This window comes from Myxine glutinosa, chromosome 1, assembly GCF_964187855.1.
Source record: "Myxine glutinosa chromosome 1, kmMyxGlut1.1, whole genome shotgun sequence".
Classification (NCBI taxonomy): Eukaryota; Metazoa; Chordata; class Myxini; order Myxiniformes; family Myxinidae; genus Myxine; species Myxine glutinosa.
This window is the reverse complement of record NC_136261.1, coordinates 144,304,481-144,325,599: the sequence shown is the minus strand read 5'-3', so window position 1 is coordinate 144,325,599 and position 21,119 is coordinate 144,304,481. Positions and strand designations below refer to the sequence as shown.

General features: G+C 40.8%; 1 protein-coding gene across 2 annotated transcripts in view; it reads right to left on the bottom strand.

Annotated features, from left to right (window-relative positions):
• The window catches only part of LOC137429199 (trans-1,2-dihydrobenzene-1,2-diol dehydrogenase), a 68,883-nt gene extending 53,580 nt beyond the window's left edge, over positions 1-15,303 (bottom strand). Inside the window, exon 1 of one of the 2 annotated variants that reach the window (XM_068119189.2) lies at positions 15,090-15,303. In XM_068119189.2, the coding sequence (XP_067975290.2) occupies positions 15,090-15,185 (96 nt within the window). In that variant the 5' untranslated portion in view covers positions 15,186-15,303. The remainder of the gene's footprint in view (positions 1-15,089) is intronic. The other variant, XM_078777828.1, reaches the window with a different exon arrangement.
• Positions 15,304-21,119: the final 5,816 nt, after the last annotated feature.

Genomic DNA, 21,119 nt, shown 5'->3' with positions numbered 1-21,119 from the left:
TCCATTAAGAATTCACCTACGTGAAGTTTTTCATTAAATAAATAATGGTTATTGTGAGAAAACACGAGTTGGGAAAATATAAAGTAATTACAGGGGATGGGATGTTCCTTTCACCATACTATAAGGGTGAAGGTATGTTTCTTGGTAGAGGATACTATAAACCAAAGAGACAACGGGGTGTGGGATATCAATTTAGAAATAAAGGAGATGGGATAATTGATACTCTAATGGGTATTGGTTCAACCATTCTTAAACATAAAGACCTAATTGGTTCAACTGCTTCTGCCGTGGGCTCAGTTGCGGGTGCCATAAAGAGTATAAAAGATGCTCAAAAGGAGTCTCATAAATTACAAGCAATCAAAGAAATAAAAAAAGGTAAAACTCAACTATCTTCACAAGAACGACAAAAAATCATTAAAATACTTGGGTCAGGGTTTCAACGATTTTAATGCTATATAAATACAAGTATGGAAGCGATTGATAGTATCTATGATTTGGATGATACAATTATCATTTCAAACCACGAAAAAGGAAGACTATTTTAAGGTAAATGCTATAAACAGGAACAGACTGGAATTCAAATGGAACAAAAAGTTTTGAAATAAATAATCAACAAACTTACTTGAATCTCGCTGATAGTTTCTTGCTGTGTAAATTTAAATTCACTAAGGCTGCGAATAACACTAATGCTACACTCGTAAATGATTTCTTCTGGAAAATGTTTGATAGTGTTCGCCTGTATATTGGAACACAAGAGGTTGAAGCGGTTGATTATGTCTCTGCTACATCTGAAATGATGAAATTTACACTATATTCGTTTAGCGATAGAATGGGTAAGGAAGCTGTTGAAGGTTTTATTCCTGATATGTCAACGGGAACAAATGCTGACCCTGGTTAGAGTCAAAGGAAGGCAATGTATAATGATGATGCAAAAGCAGAGAATAGTTTTACCGTAGCAGTACCTTTTAAAGGTATATTTGGATTTTGTGATTATGATAAAGTTTTGTATGGGCTTAAAATTAGATTTCAACTACAAAGGAATGATAATGTAAATAGATTGCTTTTTGGGGCTCAAAATGCTTTTGATGATAATAATAAATTTGTTATTAATGATTTGTGTTGGTATATCAGCGAATATACTCCTAATCTTAAAACGGAAGAGATGTTAAACAGAAGAATTAACTCAAATAAACCGCTAAATGTATCATACCTTAAAAGAAGATGTCAACACGTTAAACTGGAACACACTACCTACACTTGGAATTTGGGGGTTCTTCAAGGAAAGCCACGATACCTATGGCTCATTTTTTAAAAACCAGATGGAGAGGACGGTACTGATAAGAATAATGCGCTGAGTGATAATGCTAAGGTGAAACAACTTCGGGTTTCTCTTGATGGCACATTTTATCCGCGAGATAGATTGGAAATTTATTGGGGAAAAAATGATTATGCGGAAGCCTACAAGTCTTACCAAAAGGTGTGTGAAAGCAATGGTAATAATGACCCAATTTTGGATATGGTTGCGTTTCAAAAACTTTATATGATCTACGCAATTGACCCGAGTTCTCAAAAAGAAACTATAAAGTCTAATAGAGTGGATACTTCTCTATACATTGAAAGAGGGGAGAGTGAATAGGTTAATGCATATTGTTTGCTTTTGGAAGAAACAGAATTACAGATTAATACAGATAATGGTGTTATGATTAATATCACATAGGTTTTTTCTCATAAATAAATGAGTAGGAAAGAACCGGTATATGTTAATCAAATCAATCTTAATAAATTAACATCTTGTATTCAAAATCAAAAGCCTTGTCTTATTAATGTTAATACAATTCAAAGAAAAGGAGCAGTAAGAATTGATGTTTTACTCACAAGAGAGCAGGTAAAAACACTAAATGATGCTGGATCACTTAAAATTAAAATAACAAAACCTATGTTAAAGAAATATTCATTACAAGAGGGAGGATTTCTCCCGTTTCTAATTCCTTTATTTGCTGGTTTAAGTGCGGCAGGAGCATTGACTGGTGGTATTTCAGCAGCGGTAAAAACTGCGAACGAAAGGAAGGCACAACTAAAAGCCCAAAAAGAATTGGAAAGACATAACAAGGAGTTGGAGAAATAAATTAGTGGAAGTGGTATAATTGTGGATTTTGCTCAAAAACTTGAAAGTCTACCTGATAAAGCTAGATTGTTGGTTGGAGATATGCTTTCCTCTATCGCTCAAGCAGGTGTTAAACTAACTAAACAGGGTAATGGATTATATCTTTCTCATAAATAAATGGATAAATGGTTTAAACAATTTGGAAAGAATACAACGTCAAATATAGAACTAGCTAAGTATTGTAAAAAACTAAAAATTGATAATGTGGTAATCTGTATGAGAGATGAATTAACAAAGTTGTCCAAGAATACAAAAAATATTATTATGAATTTAGACACACAGAATGGTTCTCATTGGGTTTATATTCATTAAAAAAAACCAAAAAAAAAAAACCACCTTTAGAGGCCATTTCTCCCCGCAAGCGGGGGTTGGCCTTTTTCCGGGACCGTGGTTGTTGTTGTTTTTGGGTCCCCTTTTTGAAGCAATGTTTTTCGGCCGGATGCCCTTCCTGACGCCAACCCTTTTTGTCGCCTTTTACGACAAACAGGGAATACCAGTGAACTGGTACTCAATTAGCCGACATCGGAACGATGACAGGCTGATTCAACCCCCCTGGCATTAATTCAGCGATCGACCGGGATTCAAACCCAGGATCCTTGGATCCTAAGCCGGCACCCTAGCCGCTAGCCCAACACCAGGGTTGGGATAAATATTATAGTCAGGTTATATTATTATAGTATTATAGATAATTATATAGTTTATATTCATAATAGTCAGGATAAATATTATTTTGATAGTTATGGTATGCCACCGCCTGTTGAAGTAATACAATTCTTACAGAATGGTGTTTATCAAACATTTCAAGTTCAAGAAATTAATTCTAAATGTTGTGGTCAATTATGTTTTTATGTATTATTTCAACTCAACAATAATGAAAATTTTTATGATATCATTTTTAATCTAATATAAATGACATGTCGGAAAACATGGTTCTATCTTTGGAGAATCCTCTCAGGATATTGATTTATCAAATTATTATACAAAGGCACAGGCTGAACGACAAAAATATAGTATAAGTAAAAATATTAATATGAAGAATACTTATAAATTAATCAATTATCCAAACCCTACAGATGCGAATGACTTGATTAGATTCAGTGATTTATCACAATATATATCTTTAAATAAAACAGCACGTTTTGTTAAACAAGTAAAATTCACAACCACAACACCTGGTTATACTGACCATACACCTTTCCTCATTAAATTTAACTATCTGCTTACAATTGAATTTTATAAAGAAGGACATATAGTTAATATGCGAATTAATAAATGGGGGTATGATATGCCTGATTTAGGGTATAATTGGTCCTTTTCAATAAACTTAGAAGACCTACATGATTTTAATCAGTCTCATAAAGAAGAATATTATCCGCTTGGTGAGGATAAGGATTTATGTGGAAGTACAATTAGTAAACAACAAATACATGATTTTAAGAAAAGAAAAATATATGATAGTATAGCGATGGTTAGCATGACAAAGAAGGAAGGTAATGAGATAAGGATAGAAAGCCGAGGAATACAAACCGATTTGGTAGTGGGAAGATGGGGTGGTATTACCTGTCATAATATTAATCTCACATATATTTCTGATACATAAATGACAGGAAGAAGACTACAAGAGAATTATAATTTTTGTATTCAAGGATACCTACAAGAAAAGGGTGCTCGGTATTACATACCTTATGATTTGGAGCATATACATGGGATTTTTGTCATAAAAAACTGGCGTTATACTGATATTGCTAAACCCACAAATAGAGACTTGTTTAAAATATTAAATAAAAATGAACTTCTCAAAGTTATGAAATATAAAACTTTTATAAATCATCAACAAATCTTATTGGTATCCTATTATGAGAAAAATAATTATTGATACAAGAATATCTCAAAATCCAGATGAGTATATGTATAATATTCTTTGGGGTTCAAACTCAAGGGTAGCAAGGGAAGGAGTTGAAGAAGAGAAGGAGGAAAGAGAGAAGGAGGAGAAGGAGGAAAGAGAGAAGGAGGAGAAGGAGGAAAGGGAGAAAAAGGAGAAGGAGGAGAGGGAGAAAAAGGAGAAGGAGGAGGAGAGGGAGAAAAAGGAGAAGGAGGAGAGGGAGGAAAGGGAGAAAAAGGAGAAGGAGGAGAGGGAGGAAAGGGAGAAAAAGGAGAAGGAGGAGAGGGAGAAAAAGGAGAAGGATGAAAGGAAGAAAAAGGAGAAGGATGAAAGGGAGAAAAAGGAGAAGGAGAAAGGGAGAAAAAGGAGAAGGAGGAAAGAGAGAAAAAGGAGAGGGAGGAAAGGGAGAAAAGAGAGAAGGAAGAGAGGGAGGAAAGGGAGAAAAGAGAGAAGGAGGAGAGTGAGCAAAGAGAGAGGGAGGAAAAATATAAAAAGATGGAAATCAGTGAGATTCGTAAAAGATTGAGTGTTATTACAGCAAATAAATCAATCTCAATGCACCGAAGAGGAAAATAAAGAATTAACGACTCTTACTAAGATAATGATTTTAAAAATGGTTGAGATGAGTTCAGCGAGGAGATTTACATGAAGAAGACAAAGGTCATATAGTTGATGATGTTGGTGTTTTTGACTTTAGTTAGTTTTTATTTGTAAATAAATGGAGGAGAGAGTGAAGGCATTCCTAAGGATTCTTTATGTTTTAAAAATTAAGATAGAAATGTATATCTTGAAAACCAAAAAGGTTTTGATACTCTGTCAGACATTTTCTGATAAATAAATATGAGTTATTGTCTCAAATGTAAAAAGAAAACTAAATCTAAAAATATCTCATGTTAAAGCTAAAAATAATAGAGTTTATCAAAAAGGAACATGTGAAGTGTGTGGCTCTAAAAAGTGCCAATTCATCTCTCCTAAAAGTGGAGGAGACATACAAAAGTTTCTGTCAGGAAGTAAATTTACAACAACTGGAATTCCAGGGGAATTACACCTTCCAGGGTATTCTTTCTGTGGTCCAGGAACAAACTTGGATAAAAGATTAGATGAGGCTGACAATCCTAAACCTTGGTCTAAACCTATAAATAGGGTTGATGAAGTGTGTATGAAACATGAAATTGCTTATGGAAATACCACTACATTGGATGAAAAACATGAAGCAGATAGAGAAATGTTGTATAATTTGTCTTTGATACGAAATCCTACGTTGAGAGAGAAAGTTGATAGGTTTATTGTAAAAAAAAATGATAAGTGTTAAATTGAAACTTGGTCTTGGTTATTCCTCAAAAAACTATTAGGCTCTAATGATGTCATCAAGACTGAGGAGCTTTTGGCTGAAGAATTACACAAACCTATAATCACCAAGTTTAAAAGAAGGAAGGTTTATTCCAAAGACACTGACCACATATGGTCCGCTGATTTAATCGAACTAAATAATGATAAGGGATACTGGTATGCTTTAACCGTTATTGATTTGAGAAGTAGATTTGCTTGGGTTGTTCCTTTAAAAAATAAAAAGGGTGATACTTTAATGTTAGCCTGCCAACAAATATTTAATAAAAGTAAAAGAAAACCAAAGAAGTTATGGACTGACGAGCTCGGCAATTTCCATCTTGTCCACGGTCCGAGCGGGAGTTATCTCCCTGCTTTGTGGTCGGATTGGCACTCAGGTATTTGGAACTCCATTGACCAATCACCCTGGCCAATCTCGACCGTAAAGGAGCGTTATAGCTTCCAGGATTGGGGGAAGGCCAGCTTAAAAGACAAGGGGATTAACCCCCCCCCCTTGGTAAGGGGAGCGCCGACCCCGAATCCGCAACAATTGGTGTCAGGAGTGGGATTGGGCCCGAACCAAATTTTTTATATTAAAATTTTTTTTTTTGTCAAAATTATGAGCGGCCGAAATATTTATTAAAAACCAAATTAAAATCGTGCTATGGATAGTCAAGGCGATCGGATGCCAGTAGGGTAGATAGCAGAAGGTTTAGAGTCAACTCAGGACCCCAGGGAAGAGGTGGGAGTAATGGAGGAGGATAATGAAGGTGTGGTAGAGGGGGTTGCAGGCACACAAAATGGCGGCGCCGTGCACATGGCTGCGGTAGCTGAGTCCGCGGCGCCAGTGAATATGGACCTTTTCATGGTGCAGATGATGGGGTATATGGCAAAAAATGGCTGAAAAATCCAGCAGAGAAATGGAACAAATGATGGAAAGGAATAGTGAGCGATTGGGAAGCCAAGTTGGGGGATTGAGTAAGGAAATGGGAGAAATGAGGGCTAATAGTGAGGGAATGGAAAATAGAATGGGGGAGCAATTGGGAAGCCAAATTGGGGGCCAAGAAGTCAAATTGGTAGGATTAGAGGGCAAAGTAGGGGACCAATTGGAGGACATAAATGGCCAAGCCCGGGGAGTAAATGAGGGACTGGCGAGGGGCAAGCCAGATATGAAACAAGGGAATGGGAGAGGGAGGCTAACCACAGGTTGAGCGAGGAGGTCGCATTTGTACGCGACGAGGTAGCGCGACTCGAGGAGCACGGGTTGAGCGAAGTTGAGATAAGCGAAGTCACGTGGACGGGTATAGAAATCGCGACCCGGGGTATGGGAAAGCCAGCGACCACCGAAGTAGAGAAAATTTTATTAGCGGCAGCGGTCGTCGAAAAGAAAGAAATCGAACCAATAGTGGAAATTGGGGCGGAAGAGACGGACTTAGAAAAGCACTCGCGGGAGGAAGAAATGGAATGCACGCAAAGTCTGTATTCGCATTGTGATGCCGTGCTTAACCCCAATGAAAGTTTGCAGATGTTGGAGCAAGGAAGAAGAAGCACCAAGGCGAGTCGGGCTGTATATGGTGCGAAAAGATTTTGTGGGAAGGTGTTTAGCGCAAAAAGAATTTTCGCGCGCTTGGGATCCCAGCGTAACCCGGGCGGTTGTGGAAGGTCTGTGGTGCGCTAAGTGAATGGAAATGGCGCGCGTGTGTGAACGGCGCCAGAGCGCAAGTGTGTTACCGAGTGCGAGCGTGAATGCACATCGGAGCGTGATCGTGAGGGTGAGAGTGACACTGAGTGCAAGTTGGTTGTGGTGAGTGTGCGAGAATGCACACCTGAGTTGGTTGTGGCGAGTATGCGAGGGTGCACACCTGGGTTGGTTGTGGAGCACGTGATTGGGTGTGCGATGGGGGATTGCACACCCGTGGGTAGGTGTGCGCTGAGTAGGTGGATGCAGAAGTGCACACCCGGGAGTGTTACGAGGTGTGTAACAGAGGAGTGTGTGATAACAGAGTGTGTGATAACAGAGTGTGCGACGAGAATGGATGCGCGAGGGGAATGCGTGGGATGTACGAAAGGCGTTGGCGCACGAGAATGTGTAACAAAAACACGCCTGGTGTGAGAATGCAATCCGAGCATCGACGTTGACCGGGTTAGCGTTTAAGCCGACGTTTAGCCGACGCGAGCTCTCGGGGTGTGACGGGCTTTGTGTGCTGTGGGGACCGGCGGAGGTCGTAGCCGTGGCGGTTTCTCAAGAACCGCTGTGCGCGAGACGCGCCGGGCTCCGCCCTGTACGGTCGATTCCGCGCTTTGCCAGGCAAAGTGGGCAGCCCACTTCGAGGGTAGGTAGGAGGGGTCCGAGCAGCGCCCCCTTGTGGTGGCGGCACTCCGGCCAGGCAAGGCTGGGCCACCGCGCATGGGAGCGAAAGGCCCTGCGTAGGGATGGTGCTTGGAGCCTTGGCCCGACAAAACCTCCTCCCCTGAATCCGAATGCCGGATGGACCCAACCTGCAGGAGACAGACCACCCGTATGCACCACGCGGCTTTGCGAAGCCGAGCTTTGAAAATGCATTGACGCACCGAGGCTCATAGTACAGTGAACGGATAGTGATAGTGATAATGGCAAATGGTATCTGATGCAGATGGATGGTAGTTTTACCATTCACTACATCTCTTTGGGCAGAGGAGCTATAGTTTTATGGGGTATGGCGGTGAAAACCTAGCCAGGGAGGGCTTGGATAATGATTAGGGATCTAGGAAATGACCATAGGTAACTGTACATTTAAGTAGTGACATTATACCTGTAGTGGGGACGTGGGCAGATTAGATGGTTGATAACGACGTGGGATGTGCAATAGTATAAGGGGTGACAGGGGAGCACTAAGTTAGAGGGGAAACCAGGTAGATTAGATGATGCAGTGTGTTTGTAGTGAGAGTAATGAAATGAGGAATTGGTATGGAAGTTCTTTGTGGTGAGCTTGTTGAAAAGAGGCATTGCTCATGAATGCTGTGTGTGTGTGTAGAAAGTGTCTTGAGCAGAGTATTGTGAAAGGTGTGATTGTGCATCGAGTGACTGACTTGCATGGTGGCAAGTGAGAATGGTTGGATGGAAAAAAAAAGGTCTGGAATAAATGGTCTGGAATGGATGGTGTGGAGTGGGAGTGTGAAATACGTGGAGTGGAGTGTATGGTGCGAAAGAGTGAGTGGGGGAAGGATGGACCCCCTTCACGAATATCCAGGCAGGGTAGTTTAAAAGTAGGTAGAGGGAGTAGGTAAATTTGGTGGATATTGACATCTGTGGTGCTGAAAGTAGCAGAGTACTGCTTGGTTGGTGCGTAAGTGAAATGAAATGGCTGGGCGTGTGGCCTGTTAGTAAGAATGGTTGAATGGGCACTCCGCCACTGTTAGTCTGTCGGCCAGGTGAGGCCGCAGGTCAGCTCTGGGAGCCAGTTCAGAGTTAGTGTTCAATGGGGCCCGAGGATCCGGAGGATGGATCCGGGTAGCCCGACGCCAGAGAGGGCACCAAGGGGGTAAGGGAGCCAGAGGGCCTTCCCCAGGTAGGTTAGAGTGAGGAGCAGGTAAGCTCGGGTGGTGACGTACAGTGGCGGAGGTGTGCAGGTGAGCAGACCTGCTAGGGGAGCCACACGACCCAGCCCTGAAATTGTGCGAGGGCACAGGGAGTAGAATCGGGGGAGTGAGACCCCAAATTGGTGAGCACCACAGTATGTTCAATGGGAATTGGTTTTTAGAACCGCATAGTGTAAGATGGCCAATGGGTTGGCAGGGAAAGACCCCGGGGAGAGTAAAGTGTGTTAATGTCATTTAGAAGTATAGCTAGGATGAAAGTCTCTTCGCACCATCCGCATCCACTCACCAAGGTGGTATAACTCCACACCATGTTTTGTGCAAATGTTTGGAATGGTGAGACACATCATGATGTGGGGGTGACAGTTGTTATTCCGTCTCTTCCTCCTTAGGGGGGATTGATGATGAATTTGGAACTAGAGGGAGATATGGGGGACGGGACATAGCGACGGTTTTGATAAATGTGTAGATTGTGTAAATACTGCTCGATTGATTGTCACGTTGTTGAACGGACTGCGCCGGGGGATTGATCGCTTGTACGGACTTGGCGGGGAGAGCTCGAATATTACGGACTGCGCGGAGCACACCTGGTGATTGATGATCTCGTTTGAAAGGCACGTATGAACATTGAGAGAGAGAGAGGCAGCAGGCGCACATATTACGTACGCAACAGTCCAGCCCTGGCATATGAAAAGGTCCGGTCGTGCGCAAACGACACGCGGAGCTGCCGGCCGTTCTTTGCCGCGGACTCGGAGCCTGGACGGGATCCCTTCGCCTGAAACCATCTGCTTGGACCTTCCTCCACTACCGATTACCATCTCCCATGTAAGTCTGTCTGTTCGTCCTGGGGTTAAGTAAGATTGTATAGTTAAGGTTGCCCTGTGTCTGCTTCTTCTTCTTCCTGTATATTCTTTCCCTTTCTTTTCCTCTTCTTTGGTTGTTGTAATAAATCATATTTTTTCTTTCTTACCTTTTGGTTTCCTCTCCATTCGATCCTCTCCTCCGTCCTTTCTTTCAATTGAGTGCCTGTGGCACGAGTTAAAGCTTGTTAATGGCTCGGGCTTCGGATTGCTAAACCGCTCGGCAATTTCCATCTTGTCCGCGGTCCGAGCAGGAGTTATCTCCCTGCTTTGCGGACGGATTGGCACTCAGGTATTTGGGACTCCATTGACCAATCACCCTGGCCAATCTCGACCGTAAAGGAGCGTTATAGCTTCCAGGATCGGGGGATGGCCAGCTTAAAAGACAAGGGGATTAATCCCCTCTTGGTAAGGGGAGCGCCGACCCCAAATCCGCAACAATATATATATATATATATTATATTTTATATATATATATATATATATATATACATATACACACACACACACACACACACACACACACACACACACACACACACACACACACACACACACACACACACACACACACACACACACACACACACACACTGGTGTAGTGATTGTGGGCTTGGGGAGGGGCGGAGGGGGCGACCACACCAGGCGCGCAGTGGATGGGGTGCCAAATGACACCCTCAAGCAACTGTTTTAATGCTCCATTTGTTTGTATTGTGTACAAAGTATAATGCAACGAACTCGTTAGATCACGAAAAGCAACTTTCAGAACCACTTTTTACAGTTTAAACTCCGTGCTTCGTGTCGATGTGTCATGTTGATGTTTTCAGACTCTTTACATCCGAATTAACTTTTTTCCAAAGTCCTATTTCTATCACCTGCACAGTTGTCCGTGAAGTTAGAAGATGTCCTTTTACCCGATTCAAAGTGAGGGTTGAACCATTACAAAAATTGGGGATGTTGTGGATTTCTGTGTACAAAAGGAGTATGTGAATGCGTAAATATGGTAAATTATGGACTATGGTAATCCGATAATGGTTCGAATCCTGTAAAGGCCTGAGTAACATAATGTTAGACACGAATAGGGCAATAGTTCGAATCCAGTTATGGACTGAATCGGTTAATCGTTCGAATGCAGTAATGGTTTGAATCCGGTAAACGTTTCAATCGACGAAAGGCTCGAATCCGGTAAACGTTTCAATCGGCTAAAGACTCGAATCCGGTAAACGTTTCAATCGACTAAAGGCTCGAACATGGTAAACGTTTGAATCGGATAAAGGCTCAAATCTGGTAAACGTTTGAATCAGCTAAACGCTCGAATTCGGTAAACGTTTGAATCGGCTGAAGACTCGAATCCGGTAAACGTTTGAATAGGCTAAAGGCTCGAATCTGGGAAACGTTTGAATCGGCTAAAGGCTCAAATCCGGTAAATGTTTCAATCAGCTAAATGACTCGAATCCGGTAAACGTTTGAATAGGCTAAAGGCTCGAATCTGGGAAACGTTTGAATCGGCTAAAGGCTCAAATCCGGTAAACGTTTCAATCGGCTAAATGACTCGAATCTGGTAAACGTTTGAATCGGCTGAAGGCTCGAATCTGGTAAACGTTTGAATCGGCTAAAGACTCGAATCCGGTAAACGTTTGAATCGGCTAAAGGCTCGAATATGGTAAACGTTTGAACCGGCTAAAGACTCGAATAAGGTAAACGTTTGAATCGGCTAAAGACTCGAATCCGGTAAACGTTTGAATCGGCTAAAGACTCAAAAATGGTAAACGTTTGACTGGGCGAAAGACTCGAATATGGTCAACATTTGAATCGGCTAAAGACTCGAATCCTGTAAACTTTTGAATCGGCTAAAGACTCGAATCCGGTTAACGTTTGAATCGGCTAAAGACTCGAATCCGGTAAACGTTTGAATCGGCTTAAGGCTCAAATCTGGGAAACGTTTGAATCGGCTAAAGACTCGAATATGGTAAACGTTTGAATCGGCCAAAGACTCGAATATGGTAAACGTTTGAATCGGCTAAAGGCTCGAATCTGGTAAACGTTTGAATCGGCTAAAAGCTCGAATATGGTAAACGCTTGAATCGGCTAAAGGCTCGAATATGGTAAACGTTTGAATCGGCCAAAGACTCGAATATGGTAAACGTTTGAATCGGCTAGAGGCTCAAATCTGGGAAACGTTTGAATCGGCTAAAGACTCGAATATGGTAAACGTTTGAATCGGCCAAAGACTCGAATATGGTAAACGTTTGAATCGGCTAAAGGCTCGAATCTGGTAAACGTTTGAATCGGCTAAAAGCTCGAATATGGTAAACGCTTGAATCGGCTAAAGGCTCGAATATGGGAAACGTTTGAATCGGCCAAAGACTCGAATATGGTAAACGTTTGAATCGGCTAAAGACTCGAATATGGTAAAGGTTTGAATCGGCTAAAGGCTCAAATCCGGTAAACGTTTGAATCGGCTAAAGGATCGAATCCGGTAAACGTTTGAATCGGCTAAAGACTCGAATATGGTAAACGTTTGAATCGGCTAAAGACTCGAATCCTTTAAACTTTTGAATCGGCTAAAGACTCGAATCCGGTAAATGTTTGAATCGGCTAAAGACTCGAATCTGGTAAACGTTTGAATCGGCTAAAAGCTCAAATCTGGTAAACGTTTGATTCGGCTAAAGACTCGAATATGGTAAACGCTTGAATCGGCTAAAGGCTCAAATCTGGTAAACGTTTGAATCGGCTAAAGGGTCGAATCTGGTAAACGTTTGAATCGGCTAAAGACTCGAATATGGTAAACGCTTGAATCGGCTAAAGGCTCGAATCTGGTAAACGTTTGAATCGGCTAAAGGCTCGAATATGGTAAACGTTTGAATCGGCCAAAGACTCGAATATGGTAAACGTTTGAATCGGCTAAAGACTCGAATCCGGTAAACGTTTGAATTGGCTAAAGACTCGAATCCGGTAAACGTTTGAATCGGCTAAAGGCTTGAATATGGTAAACGTTTGAATCAGCTAAAGACTCGAATCCGGGAAACGTTTGAATTGGCTAAAGACTCGAACATGGTAAACGTTTGAATCGGCTAAAGACTCGAATCCGGTAAACGTTTGAATCGGCGAAAGGCTCGAATATGGTAAACGTTTGAATCGGCTAAATGACTCGAATCTGGTAAACGTTTGAATTGGCTAAAGGCTCGAATATGGTAAACGTTTAAATCGGCTAAAGGCTCGAATCTGGTAAACGTTTGAATCGGCTAAAGACTCGAATCCGGTAAACGTTTGAATCGGCTAAAGGCTCGAATCCGGTAAACGTTTGAATCGGCTAAAGGCTCGAATCTGGTAAACGTTTGAATCGGCTAAAGGCTCGAATCTGGTAAACGTTTGAATCGGCTAAAGGCTCGAATCCGGTAAACGTTTCAATCGGCTAAATGACTCGAATCCGGTAAACGTTTGAATCGGCTAAAGGCTCGAATCTGGTAAACGTTTGAATCGGCTAAATGACTCGAATCCGGTAAACGTTTGAATCGGCTAAAGGCTCGAATCTGGTAAACGTTTGAATCGTCTGAAGGCTCGAATCTGGTAAACGTTTGAATCGGCTAAAGGCTCAAATCTGGGAAACGTTTGAATCGGCTAAAGACTCGAATCCGGTAAACGTTTGAATCGGCTAAATGACTCGAATCCGGTAAACGTTTGAATTGGCTAAATGACTCGAATCCGGTAAACGTTTGAATCGGCTGAAGGCTCGAATCCGGTAAACGTTTGAATCGGCTGAAGGCTCGAATCTGGTAAACGTTTGAATCGGCTAAAGGCTCGAATCTGGTAAACGTTTGAATCGGCTAAAGACTCGAATCCGGTAAACGTTTGAATCGGCTAAATGACTCGAATCCGGTAAACGTTTGAATTGGCTAAAGACTCGAATCCGGTAAACGTTTGAATCGGCTAAAGGTTCGAATCGGGCAAAGGGGGGGAGAGGCAGGTGGTGAGAGTTATTGTCGTTGCTGCCGTTATGTTTCTCAGGCAATTACCGATTCAGTCCACTACTGGATTTGAACCATTAACCAGCAGACACGATTATACCTCACCACCACGTAATTCAAAACACCTCACCACCACATAATTTAAAACACCTCACCACCACATAATTTAAAACACCTCACCATCACGTAATTTAAAACACCTCACCACCACGTAATTTTAAGCACCTCACCACCACATAATTTAAAACACCTCACCATCACGTAATTTAAAACACCTCACCACCACATAATTTAAAACACCTCACCACCACATAATTTAAAACACCTCACCACCACATAATTTAAAACACCTCACCACCACATAATTTAAAACACCTCACCACCACATAATTTAAAACACCTCACCACCACATAATTTAAATCACCTCACCACCACATAATTAAAAACACCTCACCACCACATAATTTAAAACACCTCACCACCACATAATTTAAAACACCTCACCACCACGTAATTCAAAACACCGCACCACGACATAATTCAGAACCGCACCACCACGTTATTAAAAACACTTCACAACCACAGAAACAAAAGTTCCAGAGAGTAGTTCAGTGACAACACAGATACTGCCCAGATATGTAGATATATAGATAAATGACTGTACCTGAGTTGCTGTTTTGGCATTGTTTACACCAATCATAATTCAAACAATTAATTTGATACACATACATATATATACACACATATACACATACATATATGTATATATACATATATAAATAGATATATTCATACATACACATACATACATATACATACATATACACAAATATATATATACATACATACATACATATACATTTATACATGCATATACATACATACATACATGCATATGCATACATCTATACAAACATATTCACAAACATATACACACATACATATACAAACATATATAAATATACATACACACATACATACATACACACATACATACATACATACCAGTATACCGTATACATATAAATTGCAGTGGACCTGAAACTTATCGAGTGCGTCAATTGTATCCTGTGGTTACATTTTCGAGATAACATCATTTTTATATCATGTTCAGCTGTTTAAAAGTTTGGCAAATAAATACCTTTGGTCTGCGCACGATATTTAATGTCCTGGCAGCATTACAAGTTTATCACTCATGAATCATGCAAATAGACTTGATATTGCAACGTGTAACTTCACAATTCATTGTCTAGCTTCGGTCCCGTTGAGTTGAGTGAACAAGTGGAGTAAGTAACTCGGGGTTTCCGATTACCTGGTGCTCATCTGCGGACATGGTTCTCAGCACGGTTGTGAAGTCATGGCTAATTTTCCCCGCACCACAAACACCCCATCTTGTCGGGCCCGGCATCGTTTTACAAACGTATTATTGCTCTGCAGAGACGACGTGAACGTTGAATGACGAGATCGTCTTTCTGTTCTCTCGAGTTTATTGGACAGGCCACGTGAAAACAGGGGCGTGCCTCAGATTGTCCCGCCTCCTGTCCTGTCAATCACGTCACCTAACACTCTAACAGCATTGCAGAATCTTCTTCAAATAAGTTGAAGGCGTTCTTGGAGACTGTGTACCTCCCTCCAGTGGCATGATTTCTCATATTCTATGTCGGTAGAGTCCGACTCTCCATCTATATAAAATCACTTTATCTCTTAAGGAAAGTTTAACAAATTTGTACGAGTCCCAAAACTTCGGCGGGGGGAGGGAAGAAGGGCACCAAAAGAATATGAGATTTTCATGCACGACAGGAGACGGGGTTTTGCAATCACTTCTGTGTGTCTGTCTGGGCCGTAACTTTTTACCATTTGAGTTTTGTCATCAATTTTTCACCGAAGCTTTATGATGATAATACAGAGAAGGCAAATTAATAATTTTGGCAAAAGGTCAAGAGGTTAAAGATCAGCGTCACATAAAATCATCATGCTTCATCCAAATGTCCTGAAATTTAAATTTACCATTTGAGTTTTGACATCAACTTTTCACCAAAGATTTATTAAGAAGGTAGGGAGAAGGCAAATTAATAATTTGGTCAAAAGGTCAAAGGTCAGCATCAAATAAAATCATCAATTTTCAACCAAATGACCTGCAATTTCAATTCACCATTTGAGTTTTGTCATTTAATTTTCACCGAAGCTTTAATATAAGAATATGGAGAAGACAAATTTATTATTTTGTCAAAAGGTCAAAAGGTTAAAGGTCAGCCTCACATAAAATCATCAATTTTAAACCAATTGACTTGAAATTTAAATTTACCTTTCTAGTTTTGCCATCAACATTTCAAGAAAGCTTTATTATGAGAATATGGAAAAGGTAAATTAAGATTTGGTCAAAAGGTCATCGTCACATAAAATCGTCAATTTTCATTTGATTGATCTGAAATCTTAAGAATTTGCATATTGGGTCGCTGAATTACTTTACCAATCAAAAGCTAGAAGCTGATTGTTGTTGTTTTTTAGATCAAAAGTCAAGAGGTTAAAGATCAGCGTCACATAAAATCATCATGCTTCATCCAAATGTCCTGAAATTTAAATTTACCATTTGAGTTTTGACATCAACTTTTCACCAAAGATTTATTAAGATAGTAGGGAGAAGGCAAATTAATAATTTGGTCAAAAGGTCAAAGGTCAGCGTCAAATAAAATAATCAATTTTCAACCAAATGACCTGCAATTTCAATTTACCATTTGAGTTTTGTCATTAAATTTTCACCAAAGCTTTAATATAATAATATGGAGAAGACAAATTTATTATTTTGTCAAAAGGTCAAAAGGTTAAAGGTCAGCCTCACATAAAATCATCAATTTTAAACCAATTGACTTGAAATTTAAATTTACCCTTTGAGTTTTGCCATCAACATTTCAAGAAAGCTTTATTATGAGAATATGGAAAAGGTAAATTAATAATTTGGTCAAAAGGTCATCGTCACATAAAATCGTCAATTTTCATTCGATTGATCTGAAATCTTAAGAATTTGCATATTGGGTCGCTGAATTACTTTACCAATCAAAAGCTGGAAGCTGATTGTTGTTGTTGTTTTTTTTAGATCAAAAGGTCAAGAGGGTAAAGATCAGCATCAAAAAAATCATCAATTTTCAACCAAATGACCTGCAATTTCAATTTACCATTTGAGTTTTGTCATTAAATTTTCACCAAAGCTTTAATATAATAATATGGAGAAGACAAATTTATTATTTTGTCAAAAGGTCAAAAGGTTAAAGGTCAGCATCACATAAAATCATCAATTTTAAACCAATTGACTTGAAATTTAAATTTACCTTTCGAGTTTTGCCATCAAAATTTCAAGAAAGCTTTATTATGAGAATATGGAAAAGGTAAATTAATAATTTGGTGAAAAGTTCATCGTCACATAAAATCGTCAATTTTCATTTGATTGATCTGAAATCTTAAGAATTTGCATATTGGATCGCTGAATTACTTCACCAATCAAAAGCTAGAAGCTGATTGTTTTTTTTTCATCAAAAGGTCAAAGGTTAAGGTTGCGTAAAATTGCCAATTTTCACCCGATTGACCTGAAATTTAAAGAATTTGCATATTGGGTCACTGAAGTCATTCACCAATCAAAAGCTACAAACTAATTGTTTTTAGATCAAAAGGTCAAGGTTGCATAAAGTCACCAACTTTCACCCGATTGACCTGTAATTTGAAGAATTTGCGTATCGGATCACTGAATTGGTTCACAAATGTAAACACGTGAAGTAAGTACTTGTACAAGTGGAGTAATCTGCACTTATTAAGTCGATTGTTTTTTTTTAGATCAAATGGCCAAAGGTCAAGGTTGCATAAAATCATCAATTTTCGTCCAATTGACCTGAAATTTCAAGAATTTCCATATTGGGTCACAGAATAGGTTCACCAATCAGTAGCTGGAAGCTTATTTTTTTTAGATATTAAGCTCAAAGGTCAAGGCTGCATAAAATCATCAATTTTCATTTTGTATTTTCTTTTAAACCGTTTTCGATATTTTGAGCATGCAGAAGAACAACAAGAAGACGACTGAATACAAACGGACGTGGACGGGCTTTGCATTTTCAGATTCTTTCTGGTTTACTTTTTGTATACATAGTCGAGGCGCATTGAAGAGCTTGTACATTGAATGGATCAGGACATGAGGACAAAAGGAACGAGAGAGAGAGAGAGAGAGAGAGAGAGAGAGAGAGAGAGAGAGAGAGAGAGAGAGAGAGAGAGAGAGAGAGAGAGAGAGAGAGAGAGAGAGAGAAAGAGAGAGAGAAAGAGAAAGAGAAAGAGAAAGAGAAAGAGAAAGAGAAAGAGAAAGAGAAAGAGAAAGAGAAAGAGAAAGAGAAAGAGAAAGAGAAAGAGAAACACAGAAACACAGACAGCGGTGATGAAGGCCTTGCTGAATATGGCACTGTTCTGGACTTGTTGATTAATCAATCAGTACACCTCATATGGACCCAGAAGAAATTTGATTTCGTGGTTCAGGTGGATGACTTGTTTGGACGCCTTATTGCTCCCGAGTTGAAAATGAACAGGGATCCATGCCAGACGGAAGCCTCTCCTCAGTGAAAGACACATGAAAGCCCCCTTGGAGTTTGCAAAAAAGCACCAAAAGGACTCTCAGACTGTGAGAAACAAGATTCTATGGTCTGATGAAACCAATATTGAACTGTTTGGCTTCAGTCTGGCCACTCTGCCATGAAGCCCAGATCGGTGGAGTGTTGCAGTGATGGTTGTCCTTCTGGAAGTTCCTCCCATCTCCACGCAGGATCTCTGGAGCTCAGCCAGAGTGACCATCGGGTTCTTGGTCACCTCTCTTACCAAGGCCCTTCTCCCCCGATTGCTCAGTTTGGCCGGGCGGCCAGCTCTAGGAAGAGTCCTGGTTGTGACAAACTTCTCCCATTTAAGAATTATGGAGGCCACTGTGCTCTTGGGAACCTTCAATGCAGCAAAATGTTTTTTGTAGGCTTCCCCAGATCTGTGCCTCCACACAATCCTGTCTCTGAGCTCTGCAGGCAGTTCCTTCAACCTCATGGCTTGGTTTTTGCTATGATATGCATCGTCAGCTGTGAGACCTTATATAGACAGGTGTGTGCCTTTCCAAATCATGTCCAATCAAGGTGGACTCCAATCAAGGTGTAGAAACATCTCAAAGATGATCAAGAGAAATGGGAGGCACCTGAGCTAAATTTCAAGTGTCATAGCAAAGGGTATGAATACTTATGTCAATGTGATATTTCAGTTTTTTCTTTTTAATAAATTTGCAAAACTTTCTAAAATCCTGTTTTCTCTTTGTCATTATGGGGTATTGAGTGGAGATTGATGAGGGAAAAAATGAATTTAAACGATTTCAGCATAAGGCTGCAACATAACAAAATGTGAAAAAAGTGAAGGGGTCTGAATACTTTCTGATTGCACTGTATTTTTATGGTTGTTCCACTTGATGTAGGTTCGTTGGAGCCATGAGTTATGTAAACCTGCAAAAATTGACTCCATCCCCCCTTTAGTGTATTCCAATACCACCGGACTACATCTGTCATCTACGCTGGGAATCTATGTCAATAAGGGGATCATCTAAGTTTAAGGGGACAAAATTCCCACTACATTGGAGATATTTACTGGGGACAGAATCCAAAAAGATACTTTGAATTGCTCTCATACATGCATACCCAAAAGGAAACATTCGCAGTTTTCCGGCTCATTCCATTATCACAATAGTTTATAAACAAGTCTTTTCCTGGGTTTCAGATAAAGCTGATGTCAATTCAATAATTTGATTTGTTAGTTTCCCATCTCAGTGGCAGAGGCATTTTCTCCAGCTTCCATCTTTCAATCCTCTTTTCTCCCGCCTCTGGAACAAACTCCCTCACTCTCTTCAATCCCACTCCTCCCTTCAGGTCTTTAAAACAGCTGTTCACCACCATCTCTTGTCTTGCCCCATCCAAACCTTGATCTTTTCTACCCCCATTAATTCACCCCAGATCCACTTTTTTGAAATTCCGACTTCTTTCCTGGAAGTCCTAGCAATGTCCATGTGTGCACACCTCTCCCACCCCTCCCACCCCCGCCTTCCCATGCCCCGCCCCCAAGCCCTCTCCCTCCCACAGATCTCCCGATGTCCCTGCTCTCAAATGTTGTACTTGTGTGCTTCCCTCTCTCTCCCCATCTTGTCTCCCGCTCCCTTTATCTTATGTTTTATGTGTCAGTTTGTCTTTTTGTGATTAATGTTCGCTCTTACACGAGCCTCGATCTTGTATAAAAAAGAGATGAAACAGATCGAGGTGTTTTGCTGAAGTTCCCAGACGTACATGGAGTGCTTTAAAAAGCATCACGTTCAGTTTTTTTTTTCGATTTCGATACCCGAGGAGGAAAATGACAAGACCGAGCAGATGTTGCTCGATAAATGTTATGCAGGGGCCAATTCCACGAACGTTTATAAACAGTGTATTGGATGTTGTATTGTATGTGGGGTATATTTGAGTTGGTGGAGACTGTGGGAGATATTTCCTGGTTTCAAACATGGGTGATGGCATTGTAGTTGCGGTTTGGTGCTGTCACAATTGGAAGTGCTGTCACAATTGGAAGTGCTGTGTGTGCAATGAATTATGGGATCGTGTTAAGAGTGTGCATGGATATGGTAGTGTGGATGATGGGCAGTGGTTTATGTGTGTGCATGATGGTGGATGTTGGATGAGAAGTGGGAGGAAGGGTGGCCCGGCAGAAAGTCTTTGGTGGAGATGAGGGTAGCGAATATGTGGACTCTCCATTTTGTCACAAGGATACGAAAAATAGAGTTTGTGTTGTTTTACACTGGTGGGGGGGGGGGGGGGGGGGGGAGGGGGGGGTGGAGAATATTGATGGAATATTGGATGATGTTTTGTTAGGTTGCAGGCCAAGAACATTGGTGGTGGAGCATATGGGGAGAGCAGGGGGGTAACAATGTGGGGAGAGTCTGTTCGGAATCTTTGAAGAGGAGGTACGAGCTTTTTGGGGAAACATATAAAGGACATGGGGTGTGATGTATTTTTATTTTCAGACATTCCACCAAGGGTTCTGCAGTAGAGCGACAGATGGAAATCAGTGGTTGGAGGAGTGATGTGGAGGAGAGGGTTTGAGGGTTTGGGTTTGTGACTGTGGTAATCCCTGTGTTGTCATATTGAGTGTATGTGGACATATAGCAGAGTGCTCAATAAAATAAGGGAGAGGGTGGTGATTATGTGCAGTGGTTCATGAGAAAGTTACTTGGACTTTTTAGACTAGAGACTGAGGATGTTGTTGGAGCGTTGGGGCAACAGGGAGTGCAACACAAGTGCGA